The sequence below is a fragment of the Rhamphochromis longiceps genome, linkage group LG6 (genome assembly GCF_057381845.1).
Source record: "Rhamphochromis longiceps isolate RC_006_pf linkage group LG6, R_longiceps_female_GT1.1, whole genome shotgun sequence".
NCBI classification, from domain to species: Eukaryota; Metazoa; Chordata; class Actinopteri; order Cichliformes; family Cichlidae; genus Rhamphochromis; species Rhamphochromis longiceps.
In genome coordinates, this window is record NC_140562.1 from 21,496,231 (window position 1) to 21,512,662 (window position 16,432).

At 41.0% G+C, this 16,432-nt stretch overlaps 1 protein-coding gene across 5 annotated transcripts in view; it reads left to right on the top strand.

Annotated features, from left to right (window-relative positions):
* Positions 1 to 16,432, top strand: part of coro2aa (coronin 2Aa) — a 50,274-nt gene that overhangs the window by 17,524 nt on the left and 16,318 nt on the right. For 4 of the 5 annotated variants that reach the window (XM_085409702.1, XM_085409699.1, XM_085409700.1 and 1 more), the window contains exon 2: positions 12,853 to 13,053. In XM_085409702.1, coding sequence (XP_085265828.1) covers positions 12,853 to 13,053 — 201 coding nt within the window. Of the gene's footprint in view, positions 1 to 3,354; positions 3,788 to 12,852; positions 13,054 to 16,432 lie in introns of those variants that run through there. The other variant, XM_085409703.1, reaches the window with a different exon arrangement.

Here is a 16,432-nt window from a genome sequence, read left to right on the forward strand (position 1 = left end):
GTGGAAATGGAGTTGTGCCAATGCAGATGCTTAGAATAACAAAGCTACCTTACACACCTACACTTTTCCATCTGTCAGTTAAAGTAATGAGGTAATCTTGTTTCTGTTGCAATCTGTCCTGTCACGTACAATCATGCACAAGCTGCTACACAATGCTGACAACACGAGATTCTTGATTTTTCTGTTGTAGATTCAGTTTTGGTTTAAAAATCATAACACGCACAAAAAAATGCTTTTAATATTTTCACTTGTTCTTTTTTTTGCTTGAGGCAGACTGGATTCACTTTATTCATTAAAATAATAAATATAGGAAAAAGTATTTGCCTTTAGTAACATTTAAATTGCGCTACCGTATGATAGCAATCGAAACCGCACGGTATCACATTTTGTGTGGGGATATTGTATTGATAACAGAAACGCCTATATCAGTATTTTTAAATGAATTAAAATACTGTGGCTGACTGCAATCACTCTGGAGAGATTGTCGAAGGTTTGCAAATAATTGTGTCTAATTCATAAATGCAGACTAATGGTCAACATGTTGCTGTCATGTTCCTGCTGGTTGTATTCTACTTATATTTCTTTAGAACAGGAGGGTTATGAGATGTAAGAATGTCTGTTTAAATATAAATTTCTAGAAACGTGTGATTTGCATCAAGTTATCAGAGTTGATTGCTGTACTATCAAAAACTGAATGTATGTAAATCCCTAGCTTGACCTCATTCAATAGCAGACTGATAGCAGACTACTTATAGCAACATTTGTGGCAGGATTTAGTGGCATACTAGTATGCTTGGCACTCTAATTTTTCAGCACTGGATAAATCAGATATTCACAAAGTTTAGCTCTGAGGACCTAATTTGCATTTTGAAAAAAGGTGATAAATCGCAATATGCAGTACTCAGCATATCGCAAAATGTGTGTCGTGACGGAAGTATTGTGATGCTTGGGCTATGTGGGGATTCCCACCTCTGCTACATAATAGTATTGTTACTGTCATTCAGTCATTTATGCAGGTAGGACAGCAGTGGATGGAGAAAACTGTACATAGGACAGACATTTATGTAAACGGTTGCTGATAATAAAGAAGAGAGAAGATTAATGGAGAAGATTAAAAACCATCTGCTATCTTCAATCAGAAAGGCAAGATTGAAGCATTAAATATGTGTACACATGGCCAAATCCTACCTTACTGCAGGTAAAGTAAACAGTCGTATTCTGAACACTTCCTCCCATTACAGCTAACGTGCAGGAGCTCAGGTTTCTGTGGTAACAATGACTGACCAGCCCCTCTGTGAAGGCCAGTTGCCAGTGGACAACTCCTTTTTTTTTTTTTTTTTTTTCGCCCCCTTTCTCTCACCCCATCCTCATATCGACCTGTTATCCTAGCGTGTGCTGCTAATGTGCCATTACATAATGGTTCACTTTGACTCGACGGTCCAGCTGAAGCCATGTGAACGGTTGAAAGGACTTTTGTAGCAGCTTGGCATTCTGCCCAAAATGCAGCCGATCTGATATCTGATGCAGGCTGAAGATCACAGAGAACAGAAGGTTTGAGAGGGGCTGTCACAGATTATTACGCTAACAGGAAATATTAGTTTGGCGCTTTTGTAGCGGAGAACATCTGGCTTAATCGGTGTGAATATATGAGTCGGCTAATGGTGAGGAGCCGAGCTGGTGCTGTGTTTGTTCCTGAAGATGGACCCACATTTTAAATCTTCACTTAAAATAGTTTACATCACTTTTTAGTATATAGTTTTACATTTTTCTCTTTGTCAGATCAGAAATCGTAGAGGAAGAGACAAAGAGACGATACGAAGCATACGTTTTATGCACTGTACCTTGCTTAAGTTTTAACCCACCCTTTATTTTTTTGTTTTGTTAGGAAAATAGGAAATGGGTGCACTGATTTGATGAAACGTGTGAAAACATACAGAGTGGGGACAAGCCTAACCAACCTGAAAGTCACTTTTATTCTTGAACACAGCTGGAACTTTTGTAGGTAAGCTTTCTCAGAAGTATTTAAATAGTCTTCAGGAATAGTTCTCTGGGCTTCTTGAAGGACACTTAAAGCTCATCTTTGGAAGCTGGCTGCCTTTTGTTCTGTTCTCTGTCAAGATGATCCCATACAGTAGATTGATGAACTGAAGGTACAGAAGCATCTCTTAGGTCCTGTGTCAGATCTTTGCCAGATTATGTCCTATTCCTTAAAAGATATGACTTCCAGATACTGTTGGTGTTTTGTTGTTTTTAAGGATGTACTGCACACCATGCCCAAATCTTCCAGGCTTTCAGCTAATATGTCTTTGGGAATCACCACTAAAAATGTGACTTGGATCAATCGACCAGCTGATTAAAAGCTAATTAGTATATTATGATCAAATTCCACATATTTACTTCTTCCATCTTCTGAAATGTGAAGCTTTCCAGCTCCTGTTTGCCGTATACAGGACAATAAAATCATTTTTAAAAATATTTTTTCATGAAGATGTCAACAATATTTGGCAGTAAAATGTAACGGCAGAAACTACTCCTACCCTAAATTCGGATTTTCCAGTCGGTGCTTCAGTTTTCTCAGCAACTGTTCCACTGATCTGCTTCCAACTAACTCGGAGTAGTACTCGTGATCCGAATAGGTGGAGCATCCAGTTTGTCATAGTTTGGATTAGCGGTTCTCATATTTTGGCTAAAGGTTGTTCAGTCTAGAGCACCGACTACCTGCCTGTGAGGCTTTTAGGGAACATCTGTAAATTGCAGCAAGACTGAAAACAATCACAAGTAAACCTGAACCTGGAGAAAACATTGCAGGGAAATTTGGTCACAGTTTAAAAATAACTGCTGTCAGCAAGTATGGCTCAGTTCCTCATGCTTGAGCAAACCACTTCCTAAAAATATTATCTGTTCTTTTTAGGCTCCCTTTGCAAAGACATTTGGTGAAAGTATTCCTACATTCATGCTTATTTTAAACCCCTCAGCCGTATGGACGTTTTCACCACCTGCTTTCATTGTATTTCCTTTACGGAGTTTGAAAAACCTGCCAAGCGCGTTTTTTCTGAAGAACTTTGAATCACTTGTGTGTGAACCGAGCCTCGTCTCAGAGATACTCCGGTCAGAGTTTCTAGGAATCCACATATACGTGTTATTTCACTACCTTTACATGTAAACAAAACAAATCTGGCGAGTAGATCGTTTCTTTTTTTATTTTGAGCAACAGGGTTAAAGATGAGCGTTTGCAGTTACGAGAGTGAGAAATCCTGATTGAGCAAACGCTGCGGAGGAGTGACTGGAGGGAGTGGCACTCGAGGAAGGAGAGGGAGTGAGATTACCTGCTGTCTCTCACTCCCCCTCGCTCTCTCTCTCTGTGCAGTCACCTCCCTCTCGGGGAGTGTACACACTCCTGCGCTCGCTCCTTGCTTGTTCACACACGCTCTGGGCTTCATGGTGCACACACACATACTGTCTGTCGTCGCTGACTAGACTGCTTGTGTTGATTGTGCACATCAAAGAAGAAGAGCTTGAGTGCAGGAGGGACTGTAAGATCTTTTTGGACTGGGTTTCGTGGTGTGTTTATGTTCACACGCGTGTGGGGAAAGTAATCACAACAGCAGCAGCACTGGTCCATGAAGCTAGGATAAAGAAAAAGAAGTGATTGTAGTTTTTTTTTTTTTTTTTTTGTTTGTTTTTGTCTTTTTCTGATTTGGCTTGTCACTGAAGACAGAGATCAACTGTTTCCCTCTTCCCTGCTGCTGGTGCTGCTTCTTCCACCAGTGACAACTTACTCGACAGGGTGAGTACTGCTGAACTCCCACCTCACCTCCTTCGCTCTCCCCCTGACTCAAGTGAGCCTTTTTCATCCGTGTTGTCCCTCCATGTGGGTGTTGCTCCCTCTGATCGGTCTCTGCAGTTTGACATTCGCTTATTGATCTCCGTTTTATTCTTTAGACCTCCATGCGTGTGTGTGTGTGTGTGTGCGTGCTCGCCATTTCCCCCCCGAAGCTTTAAACTCAGGACTGTTGAGTGCACATCAATAAGACAGACTTGAACAAGATGAAACAAAAACCGTTCTGCAGACTGACTCTGAATCTGAATTTCCACAGCAGCTCACATTTAATGTGACTGCACTTGTGCTCTTTTAGTAAATTATCCTACAGCCCCGAGATCAGACATGTAAGCTCTCATTTGCTACCATAAGTGTGGAGATATTTTCAGTTTTTTGCTGAGGATTTAAAAAAAAAAAAACGTCGGAAGCTGTCCCAGAGTTGTTGTAAAAATGACATCATCATCAGCTAACATCCCAGTAAAGTTATTTCAGCTCACAGATTCAAAACACTCCCATTCACTGAAATATGCGTCTTCTGGTTTGGATTTCAGTCTTTTTGAGGTCTTTTCATTAAGCCGGCAGTCCTGATTTATTCACACGAGTGTCCCGAGTGGGGAAACTGTAAGACTCGGCTGGGATACGATCAAACAATTCGGGGAGTTCTTAGGAAACTTTGCTTGTTGATTTGTGGTGAAACCCTGACCGGCTGATTGTGTCATCATCTCATGTCTTGTTTCAGCTTATAGTGAGTCTTCTTAGGAAATAAGTGCGCCGTGATTTGTATCTTATTGTCTTGCAAATTACGTTACATATGGATGTCCTTCAGGAGCTAATGGATGTTCACCGCGTGAGCTGTGCACTCTCTCTCCAGCCGGGAACTAATGGAAAACTCTTAAGGGCAGACTTGTGTTAATGCAGTACCTGCTCACTATGATGTCTGGTACGTGGCTGGGTGGAGTTTGTTTTGCTTCATCTTTGCACTGTCACTTTAGAGAGTTACAGTTTTGGTCTTATTTCCTATCAGTGATAGCATCTCATATCTTCTTTCCATGTTTTAAACAAACCCTGAACTCTGAAGGTAGGATAAAAAGAAAAAAAGTCCTGAAAGTGTAAACATGGATTTCAAACTGATTACTTCGGGAGAAGTTGTATCAGGACTACGGGAGCCTGGGATCGACCCACCAACCTTCCAAAGTATCCCTGGGTGAGTTACTGACCCTAAAGACTTCCTTCATCAGTATGGATTAGTGATAGAGAAGTGCTGTGTATGCAGATTGGAGTGCAAAGTGCTTTGAGTGGTCGACAGGACTGAAAAAGCACCATTTATTTACGGAGGCTTTCTTCTTTGACACGCACACAAACACAAAATACACGCACTTGCAATTTTACCGGCAGTCCAGGATCAGTGGGAGGTGTTTGGTTGCATTTAAGCTTTTATAACCTAAAGAACAGATAACCAGATCTGTCTGATGATCAAGTTTGTCTCTTGACCTTCATTTTAGCACAGCGGCTGTTTTCTCAAAGTGCAGGGTTATCGTAACTGCAAAAAGATTACCAGAAAACTGCAGAACAACACACAAGCTCTCCATGTTCGATTAAATCTTACACCAAATCACATAAACGCTCACTTCAAGGTGCTTTTTATTGTAAGGTAAAGACACAATAAAATGGAGAAAACACCAACAATCAAATGACCCCCTATGAGCAAGCATTTGGCAACACCGGGAAGGAAGAAGTCCTTTTTAACAGGAAGAAACCTCCAGAAGAACAAGGCTGGGGGTGGGGGTAAGAGAGGGGAAGAGGGGGGATACTTTCACAAAAATGGGTGAGGTGTAAAAGAAAAATGGGAAAAGTGGATCTCATTGCCACATCAGCTCCATTTCTGTCAATATTTTGAATTAAAATAATGGAAACCCTACAACGAAACTCCCATTAATCTGTTTTTTTGCCCTGTTTTTTGAGCTCTCAGTCGGACCATCCACGCCCTGTTCATCCGAATACCGTATACGTTAATCATTAGTTCACTCTTGTCTCTACGTGAGTTCATACACCTGTAAAACTGCTCGCCAGGAGAAAAGGACTCTGAACGTACCTGGCGTCCAAAGTATCCATAAATCGTGCTGGGAGGTCAGACACAGTTTTGATGAAAGAGAAACTGAGATGGTTTGGAGATAGTGGTGTGTGTGTGTGTGTGTGTGTGTGTGTGTGTGTGTGTGTGTGTGTGTGTGTGTGTGTGATTGTGAGGATATCTCCAGGTAAACGCAGCGAGGCAGGTGGACATATCCTGGCCCATCTTTTCATACTTGCTCACATGTGCGCTCCATTGCATTGAAGCGGCTCCAGGATTATCACTGTGGCTGTTATCCTATTACAGGAGAGAGGTTGTAAGCTGTCATCTGTGTATGATATCACCTAGTCTAAACAAAGGGAGGTGTGTGTCGCTCAGTCGTGCGCACACAGTGATTCAGTGTGTGTGCGCGCGTGTCTGTGTGTGCCATGTGCTCACACCTGTACATACCTCGTCTTGAATTTCACTCTGAGCGTTTACAAAACACGACATCTGCAGTTTGAGAAGCCAGCGCTCGTGCCCGCTTGTTTTTCTTCTTTTTCTTAAGATTCACCGTGTTTCGATGAGAATTACTGCTGACAGCAGAGGGGAGGAATTGATTTCATACTCATAGGAATTTTGGAGGCTAGAGGCTGGGCACCAATAAGTGAACTTTGAACTGTGAAACCTCTCCCTCAGTGCCAAGCTAGTCAAAGAAAGGAGTGGCTGCTAGTCTACGTGGTTATGACTTACGAGGTGCTTAAAAGGCAGTCTCTAGGAGAGGATGTATACACAACTACAGACCTACAAAGAACTCAGGCAGAACAAACCAGATGTACAATATATCTTTTTTTTTTTAAAGAGTCATATCTGTGTTTTCAGTTTAGTTTCATGACTGTTTTTACAGCCCCCTTAATGCGGTTACCGCTGTGACTCCCTGCTCACAGACTAAAATAAATTTCCCTCTGACAAAAAAGACTGCATCTCCTCTTTTTTTAAATTAAATTTTATTTCATTTTGCCAGACATAAAGCCTGTCACAGAAGTCCTGATGAATAAAATCATTTTCCTGCTGTCAGTGAGCATGCCTGGTTGCCTTTTGATCAGTAAGAAGCCACAGTAAAAATAGCCAGAATAGTGTTTCCGTCATCAGTTCTGTGAAGAGCAAAAGACAGGCCGCCCACCACCCGGCAGCCTGCTGCGTACCTGCTCCAAGACGCAGCTGAAAGAAAGCTGCCACCGGCCTGATTACAACCCGCTTTAGACGCGACAAGATGTCCTAGCTGTCGGCCCTGGAAGCTTCTCCCTCTGGTCTTGTAAGCCTCAGCAATACATGAACGCTGATTACAGCAGTCCAGATGTGGTCCGGGTTGTAATTGCGTGTAGCTCGCTCGCCAACTGATGCATTCAGTCTTTTGCTAAAAATGTGCATCAGAAACCTCAGTTAGAAGGGCGAATGATGCCAAACCATCCACTAGAAAGAAGAAATGGTTTGATGAAAGACAGACTTCAACATTTGAAGAGGTTTGGAGACCCTTTGTGAACAATCTGGTTAATTGATTATTGCAAACCGTGCAAAAATCTTTTGCACTGGAAAAAGCAAACTCCAATATTTTTTTTGTAAAGTTTTTTTGGATACGTCTTGTTAAAATAAAGATATATATATATATTTTAAACTATTTTAATAACAGTTCTATGACTGAATTCCCCTCACACCTTTATGGCTGTCTGGCATATTTACAGTTCGGTTTATTTAACTTCCAGTAAGGAAGTTAACAGGTTTTTTGTTACGGAGCAGATAGAGCAGAATAGATGTCATAAAAACCTGATAATCACCATGAATTTGTTTTCAAAACTAAGCTTCCACCTTCAGACATCAACGAATCTGTGAGATAAGCTTTAGCGGCGCCATCTGTCATGTTTTCAGTGTTTCAACTTAATTTAATATTTAAACTACTTTAAGCAGTCCATACTTTAACATGGAACTATAACTATACAAACGTTGTTTTTTAAAGTTATTACAGTGTGTGGGGAACAACTTTCAACTAGCAGTTTTAGAAGTTGCGTAACTCGCACTGTAGCACAGTGTGCACGACCTACAGCAAAAATAACTTGGAAAATATGTATTTTTTAAGTGATTTGATTAGTATCTGATATTAATACACTAAATCTCTGTCTGTGAACCTACTACGTGATCAGGAGTTAACACACATCTTACAACAGTCACCTCTAATTTATATCCACAAAATTTGAATAATATGATTATATTTAATGTATTATGACACCATGATTTTCTTGGCACCCACCTAACAATGGGCTAGAATGACATTTGTATAGTAGAGCAGGACCTGAGCATTAGCCCCCAAACATGGGCTAATTTTTAAACCGTCAGTCCACCAGCCCTGTTTTGTTTTTTTTTTTCTTCTCTTTTCTCAGTCTCATGATGTGTCATTTTACCAACAACACAAATGGATCAAACAATACTGTAGCACAGCCATAAACGAATACACGTGATCTGAAATTATAGCTCCACCAAAAATTATGTTTCGGAGTTCTTTTAATACAGTCACTGCTCGAAATGAAAAATGTGGGTTTTATCAGAGGGGCTAGTTGAGCATCATGCGTTGGTATGGTGGGGCTGAGTCATTTTTCCATGATGAACTGAGCGACAATCGCACTTTTGCACACGCTTTACGAACAGGTCGAGTGTGTGGTTCAGGCTGGCTGACGGATGCATTACGCGGGCTCGTCTTCAGAGACAGCGGTCAGATTGAGTGAGGGGAGTGCACAGCAGGGAACGGTAATAGTAAAATAATCCTACTGGTTTAATTAAAGCCCTTGTAAGATGGTTTCCATTCATTTTTTTGTATTACAGTTAATTTAGACATGTACTGTATATTAACCATTATTCCAGTGAGTGGACTGGCATCAACTTTTTGTGGGTGTTCACGGCTTTTCTATCAAAACCAGGAGGTGTTTCTGGATTAAATTTGGTCCAAATGTATATCTCACATGGTCACAATTTTATGAAGAGCCTCTTGCTTTATTTTGCTTTAAATTATTTCAGCATTTTTATACTCCCTGTGTGTGTAAGCCATATAGCATCTGCTCTTGCATTTTAGCATATGAACTCTTAAAGTGAGGGCGACTGTGGCTCAGGGGATCTGTCCCTGGGCTCTCTGTCCTGGTCGTTGTGTCCTTGGGCAAGACACTTCACCTACTGCCTACTGGTGTTGGCCAGAGGGGCCGATGGCGCGATATGGCAGTCTGCCCCAGGGCAGCTGTGGCTACAACCGTAGCTTGCCTCCACCAGAGTGTGAATGTGAGAGTGAATGAATAGTGGAATTGTAAAAAGCGCTTTGGGTTCCTTGAAAAGTGCTATATAAATGCAATCCATTATTATTTTTATTATTAAAGTAACGGCTCACAGAGCTGCCCTCACAGCTGCAGACTCAGACTTCAAACTTGCTTGTTCAAGTATCTTCCAGATTTGCTGCTTTTTTTTTTTTTTTTTTTTTGCATCTGCTATAATAAAAAAATAAAAATTAAACTGGACTGGATAAGATTTGAAGATGCATCACGTGGCCCTGTGAAAAATCTGGATATTTTAGATGAATCAGTTTATCTGTGATCAATTTTAGGAGAAGCTTTAGCAAAAGAAAAGAGACACCATTTTTCAAGTTACTCTATTTTAAGCATTTAGGTTGAGGATGAGCGAAATGTCTTTTTGTTATTGCAGCAATTGCTGACAAGGTAACTGTGGTAATCGCAGTCATGGATGTGACTGATGAACGCCTGAGTGGCAATTAGAGTCTTAAACACCTGAGTAGTTTAAATCCTTCTCAGGTTCCCGTGTGGCAGTACGAGGCTCTCTGTGATGGCCTCGGGCTAGGAGGTGAGAGGTGGAAGGGTAAACTGAGCCATGAAGTCATGCTCCACACCTCTGTAGCATTCTTCTTTCCTTTCTTTTTGCTTTCTCTAAACCTGATTTTTTTCCTTCTGTTGGTCTAAATCCTTCCTCGGCCTCTTTCCAGCCACACCTGCATCATGCTCACCATGTATTTATTTAGCCATCATGTGAAAAACCAGAGGGCAGTCCACATAAAACAGGAGCATGATGTCACTGTTTTCAGTGACAAGATTTGCTGTAGGTGCGATTTGTAGGAAAACACAAACCTGTAATGGGTTTATACCTCCACCTCCTACTGCTGTTGTTCTTGTTCTTCGATGTTCCTGTAGCTCTCTAATCGCTCTCTCCATTTACTATACTTTGTTGGTTGAATCCATTTTTGCGTTCTTGTCCATCAGCCGCCTCCACCCCTAATTCATAAGTAATGACCATGCAGCAGGCAGGCGGAAAGCCAGCCAGAGCAGCAGAGCAGACATGCTGGCTGGCCAGACCTCGTCCCAGTGGAGCAGAGCCACTTATCTCTCACAATAATGACATATGCATCGACTGGCTTAAGGGGAAGTGGCTAAAAAGAGAGTCCGGATTGGGAAAGTATTGCAGGTTTTTCACTCCTTATACATTAAATGTAGTAGACTTTATTGAGAGCTGTAATACATTTTGATGACACTGGTTAGGAAAAAGCATGTGTATGTGATACAAATACAATTAAAATCTTTACTGCGGATATTGTCATTCACAACATATACACAGATGAGCTCATATGGAACAAAAGCGAAAGTGAAAATGTTCTCCCAACCATTTCCAGTAGGTAGATTGTTACACTTCTAGTTAGCCTTTCATAACTAGCTTTATAAGCCTAAAAATAAAACCAGATGTGCTTAAAATAGATCAAAGATGGTTGTTAAAAATGAAGCTCTGAGCTGCTCACATTTTCTACCTTGATACATTTCGTTCATGTTCAGTAGCTCAGTGGTGTCTTTATCTATTTTTAGATGTAACTCTTTCTTGGATGCTTTGAAGTACTAACATGGAGAGCAACTCACTGTCAATGCACTACATACTGTTTTTATATTGTAGTTTGGATGCTCGCTAGAAGTACGCCGACCTTAAATGGCCAAAAAACAATAAAATGATGATGTGTCTGTTTGTGGACTTGTTTCATTACATCATTATTTAATACGTTGTGCTGACTTATTACATGGAACCCAAGCACTGTAGCCTATTTCCAAATGAAGTGAGAAGTTATCTACCAGTTACTGCCGGGCGGTTTGCTCAGAAATTGTTTAACCACAGTCTCCTTGGAAAAGAAACGCTAAATAATTGGCATATAAAAACAAGCAAAACCTACATCCATTAACACGTAATGGTAATAAAAATGGGACTAAAATACTACCCTGTGGAACGCCACGAGTTATGCACTTTTTGGCTTGAGACAGCTTGTGTCCTGAGGTTGACCTGAGTATTTTCCCTCTTTGTCCTACTTGACATTTTACGTTAATACCTCAGTCGCACAGGCCACAAGTCCAATCAGTGATCTACCCGGTAACCACTGGTCGCTAGGGAAACATGGGTATTCCTTGAAAGTAACAATGTAATAGTAATTAATATAATTACTAAATTTAGTACAGTAACATGCTACCTCGTTGCATAGAGGGTTCTGATCCAAAACCCACCATGTGATCGTTTTAGTTGCTGGCAGGATACCACGGTCACCAATAGATACTCTCATTACTCTGCAAGCGGCAGTAAAAGTTGAAAAAATGTGATACTAACCGGAAAAAGAGATGGTTTGACCTCAGAGTAAAAGTTGTGCATTACTGCTGTAGTGGTAAAGGTGCAGCTTTTTCTTTGAAGGGAAACTGTGTCCATTTCACTACCACTCTGAGTAATTTGCAAGTTCTTTTCCATGCAAACTACTAGCAACCTTGGTAACCTGGTAGTGACCAAAAGGAGGTTTTTGGTGCAGCGATTTTCACACAAGCAAATTCGAGCCACCACTCCCCAACAGATCCAGGAGTATACACTTTTCCATAGCGACTGGTGGTTGAGTGAAGGGGTCACTGACTGGTCTATAGGCTTATTTGAGTTTTAGTGTTTTAGCAATGGATTTAACAATGATTGCCACCAACCACTGTAACCATTCGGGGAATACACATTTTACACTAGCGACTGGTTGTTAACGAGTCTGTAGGCTTGCGTGACTGGGACCTGGGACGTGATAAAGTCAGTGCACATATTTTGGAATAGATAGAGCTGATGGTGCATACTTACATGGACTGTAGACAGCAGACTTCCCTGGTGGACTTGTCTCTTTGCTCATGTTATTGATCTTTAACCCCACTTTTCCTACCTATGTGCACCTAGTTCATATTAAATAGGGGCAAAATGGCCCACATAAGTTAGAAAAAAGTCATTAGCAGATATTTAAGGTAAAAACTTTTTGTTGTTTACAACAGAAAATAATTTTTTCTACCTTCAAAGCGGTTTTTAATTCCTTTGAATGATGTTGAGTGTACACTTTCTGTCAGTGAGTTTGAGAACTACATTTTGGTTAAAGAGCAACCCTTCATACATCCGTCTGCCATGATGCATATGGTGTCATTCCTTAATTAAGTTAACCCCCCTTTTACTGTTTGTTTGATGGTCCATAGATGCTGCAGTAACCCTGCAGAACATGTTTTTATTTTATTGTTTATACTTTAACACGCTGGTTTCTGTGTCATGCTTTTTATCTGAGACGTGGCTGACCACCTCTGATACTGAAATAAAATCTGTGCTGCTTTTATTGTTTTATGGTTTACCAGTGAAGCCATCGCTGCTTTGATCTGAAAGGTCTGTGTCACAAAGTATGAGATAAGGCGAACGCTCTAAGAGTTTTTTTTAATTTTGTACTTCTTATGGAGCAGCGAGTGTTAGTTTTGTTATCAGTTCCCTGTCTTATTACATCTACCATTAAATAATACCCTCCTGTGCTCGTGGACCAGGAGGCTTAGTGCCTATAAAATCCTCTGTCTTCATAACTGTGCGATGGATGGCTCTCCTTGGCTGACCTCTCTTCTCCTCGCCCTTCCCTCAGATGACATGGCGTCCTCAGTACCGCAGCTCCAAGTTCCGCCACGTGTTTGGTAAGGCCGCCACCAAGGAGAACTGCTTTGATGGCGTGCCAATCACACGCAGTGTGCAGGACAACAGCTTCTGTGCGATCAACCCACGTTTCCTGGCTGTCATCACTGAGTGTGCTGGAGGAGGGGCCTTCTTGGTCCTGTCTGTCCATCATGTGAGTATCTGTACCTCGCATCAGGTTCACAGGCATGAGCCACGACATGAGCAGTATGTCAGCATTTACCTCATAATGCAGAGAAGACACAAGAATAAGGTGCCATTTTTTCCCCACTTGTGTTGTTCCAGTCAGACAAAAGACCTAAACTGAGCACCTCTGACTCCTCAAAGTTAGGAATGACTCAAATACTGTGTGTCTGCTTTATTTCTAAGTGGCAGCTGTTGTCCCAATGAAACAACATCTCAGCAAATCTGAGGATTTTTTTTGGCTGGGTTACAGATGAAGTCCATATATTAAACAAAAAACGGTGAGCAAAAAGTTGTGACATTATGGAAGAGATTTTAGGTGTACAGGTAGTTGGTCTGCAGAAATGCTGTCTCTTAACTTGTCACATTTCTCAGAAGATAAAGTGAAAAAGTTCACTTTAATGTAGTTCTTAAAAATTGCTTCTTTTGACTAGCAATGGCATAGACAGCTTCATCTCTTACTGTTGATAAATTGAAGGCAAAAGCAAACAAACATGATCTCAGTTATTAGAATAAAGAAAACACTGGATTAACTGTATGAGCATTAGTTGTTCCTTAGCATCATGTCACATTGCTGTTAATATCTAAGGCCTCAGACATGCAGATCTACAGACAGGTCAGGGCCCTCCTGGCAAGCAACAAATGCTAGGGAAAAATGTGTATTCCCCAACTGGTTTGCAAGTGGTTGCTGGGTGAGATCAGTCACAAAGAGGGTACTTGACATGGTCTGCATTTCCTGTTTGTGTTACATTTTCACAGTTTCACTACCGCTTGGTGAGTAGTTGAAGAGTGTTTGCAGACGAGTCTGCGTCTTCTATACAAACTACAGGCGACTGTGGGAATACGCTAGTAACTAAAAGAATTCGTGCAGCACTTTCTTTGTGACCAATGCCACCTAGCAACAGCACGTGACCTTCAGCAACCACTCAGCAGCCAGTTGAGGAAAGCGTGATTGAGGCCTTATCAAACAAATTAGGATTTCCACACAAAAAAAATCAAACAATTTTTCCATCGCTTTCTTTTTCTTCATTTTTTTAGGCTGTTTTAAAAAGGTTTCCCAGATGTCTGCATTTTTTTTTTAAAATCAATTTCTTCAAACTTTAACTTGTTTCCCAAGAGAGCACAAGGGTTGCATTATCCAAATTTATTGAAAAAACTGTTCTGAGAGCACTATAGACTGTAGTGATATTCAAAATGGATTCGCGTGATTGTTCCTTTTCTGGTTTCACAGATATATTCAAAAACAAAATGGCCCTTCTGAACTTTCACCACGCTAAAGATTTCGCACATGTTTGAGCAAAGATCAGCCAAAAAGCTCTTGCTTCTCAGCATTTTTCTTCTAACCTCAGATAAAGTGAACGTTTTGGAGGGCAGAATTGTCTCTGCTAATTGTTCACCATCTCTTTCTTCTTTTTTGTTCTCCCTGCATGGATATACACACCTGGGTCTGATTATAAATAGCTCAGCATTAACACAGCCTGAAGAATCTCTAAATAAAGTACAACCCTGGCTGCTCATGTGCTACAACCTAAATATCACATCATTAGTCTGTCTCATTCCCCCTTCACTCTTTCACACATGATTTATGCGTGTTATGACATCCACTGCTGATGTCAGCCACAACAGCAGAACAAATAAAAGTCGGCCCTCACGTTCTAAACAGATCCTCTGTCTCTCTGTACATCTCCAGTCCAGAGTTGCATAGGAGCTTAGGAATGACATAACTCACGTTCTGACCCCTCTCTTCCCCTCCGTTTCACTATTCAAAGGATGTGAAATTTCAGCACTCCCTCCCCTCAATCGCCTCCACATCCCACCTCTGCCTGTTACAGATGAGCTGTTGTTCTGTGACGAAAGTAGTTAATGCATATAAAAACAGGAGCAGATGTAATACTTTTTTGCGTGCATGCGTTGGGCTCGCTGGAAGTTTAAATAATGGTTACGTCATTTTCTTGTTTCAAACACACCTTACGCACCTACAGGCTAGATTATTGAGCAGGAATGTCAGTTTAAAGGAGCTTCGGCTTATACGAATGGAACAATTAGCCGGCTTGTTGAGGCGGAAAATCTTCCGCGTTGTACGAGTATCATTGTGTGTGTGTCTGTTAAAAACAGTTAGTGTAATTCCACCTTCAGTCTGAGTAGTTAGTTGTCATGTTGTCATGTAGAGTTGGCTTTTTTTTTCTTGAATGAAAATACCCGCCCTAACCTGCACATGTCAGCACGTCGTGTTTAGATACATGGAATTTTCACTTACCTTTGGTGGTTCCAGAGGCAGCTCTCATAAACGTCCTCAAGGGATGTCACTCGAGTGTGGTTGTAGCCACAAGGTACAAGTCTCAAAGTAAAGGGGAAAAGAAAAATCTGGTGTGGAGTTGCTACATTACAGATTACTTAGCTGCATAATGCAGCAGTATCATCTCAGACTGAAATGTTGGCTCTCCTGGTTTGATTTCTTTTTTTTTTAAATTGTCCATTATGAGTCTGTTTATGATGAGCTGTGACTAAATAGATGGAATACTTATAAGCACCAAATTCACTCAGTGCGTAAGAAGATGTTTATACAGGCAGACCTGCAGATATTAACGCCAAATCTGCAGTTTCACTCAGATTAAAGCAAAAGTCTACGTCTTTTAGTGCCTGTCTGGGCTTTTGTTGTTCGTGTTTTGTTCTCATTTCTCATCAGTTTTAGGTTTTAACATAGCTGACTGCCTATTTAGCATCACTTAGCAGCTAAATCCCGATATTTTCCCAGAGGAGTTGGTAGAGAAACCCCCCCCCCCCCAAACAAAAACAGTTGAATTCATTGGCTGACGACAAATGCAACTCCAGGTGAATGCTAATGTTATTCTATCATACATTCACTCAGTTTAACGTCGATAGGTTATATCGCTGCCCACAATTGGCCAAAAGAAAAAGTTCAGCTGTTAGAAGTATATAGAGGCAGCCTGAGCTCTCCAAACTCTGTAACAAGGCTGCACAGAGGTCAAGGAAACTGCTTTTTATGTGGGCAGCTCGACTTCTTGGATTGAGCTACAAAAAAACTCTGAAATTACAGACACCAGTTCTGTGATTTTTACGAACATAACCTTCAAGGGCACTTCAGGGGACTGCTGGCACAGTTTGTTTTAATGTACAGTATAGTGCAAAATTGTTATTTTGCATGTTTTTAAATAGGCTGTCTTTTTTGTTTTTCGTCTCTTTCCTTCCTCTATATGTTGGTTCTGTGCAGCTCGGGTTATGGTCACTACATGCCAGTTACTGTAGATAAAGGATAAAGCTTGATTTAGACTTCTGTGGGAAATCTGCATCCTAACTTAACCGGGAACTCCTCTTAACCCTACACTACG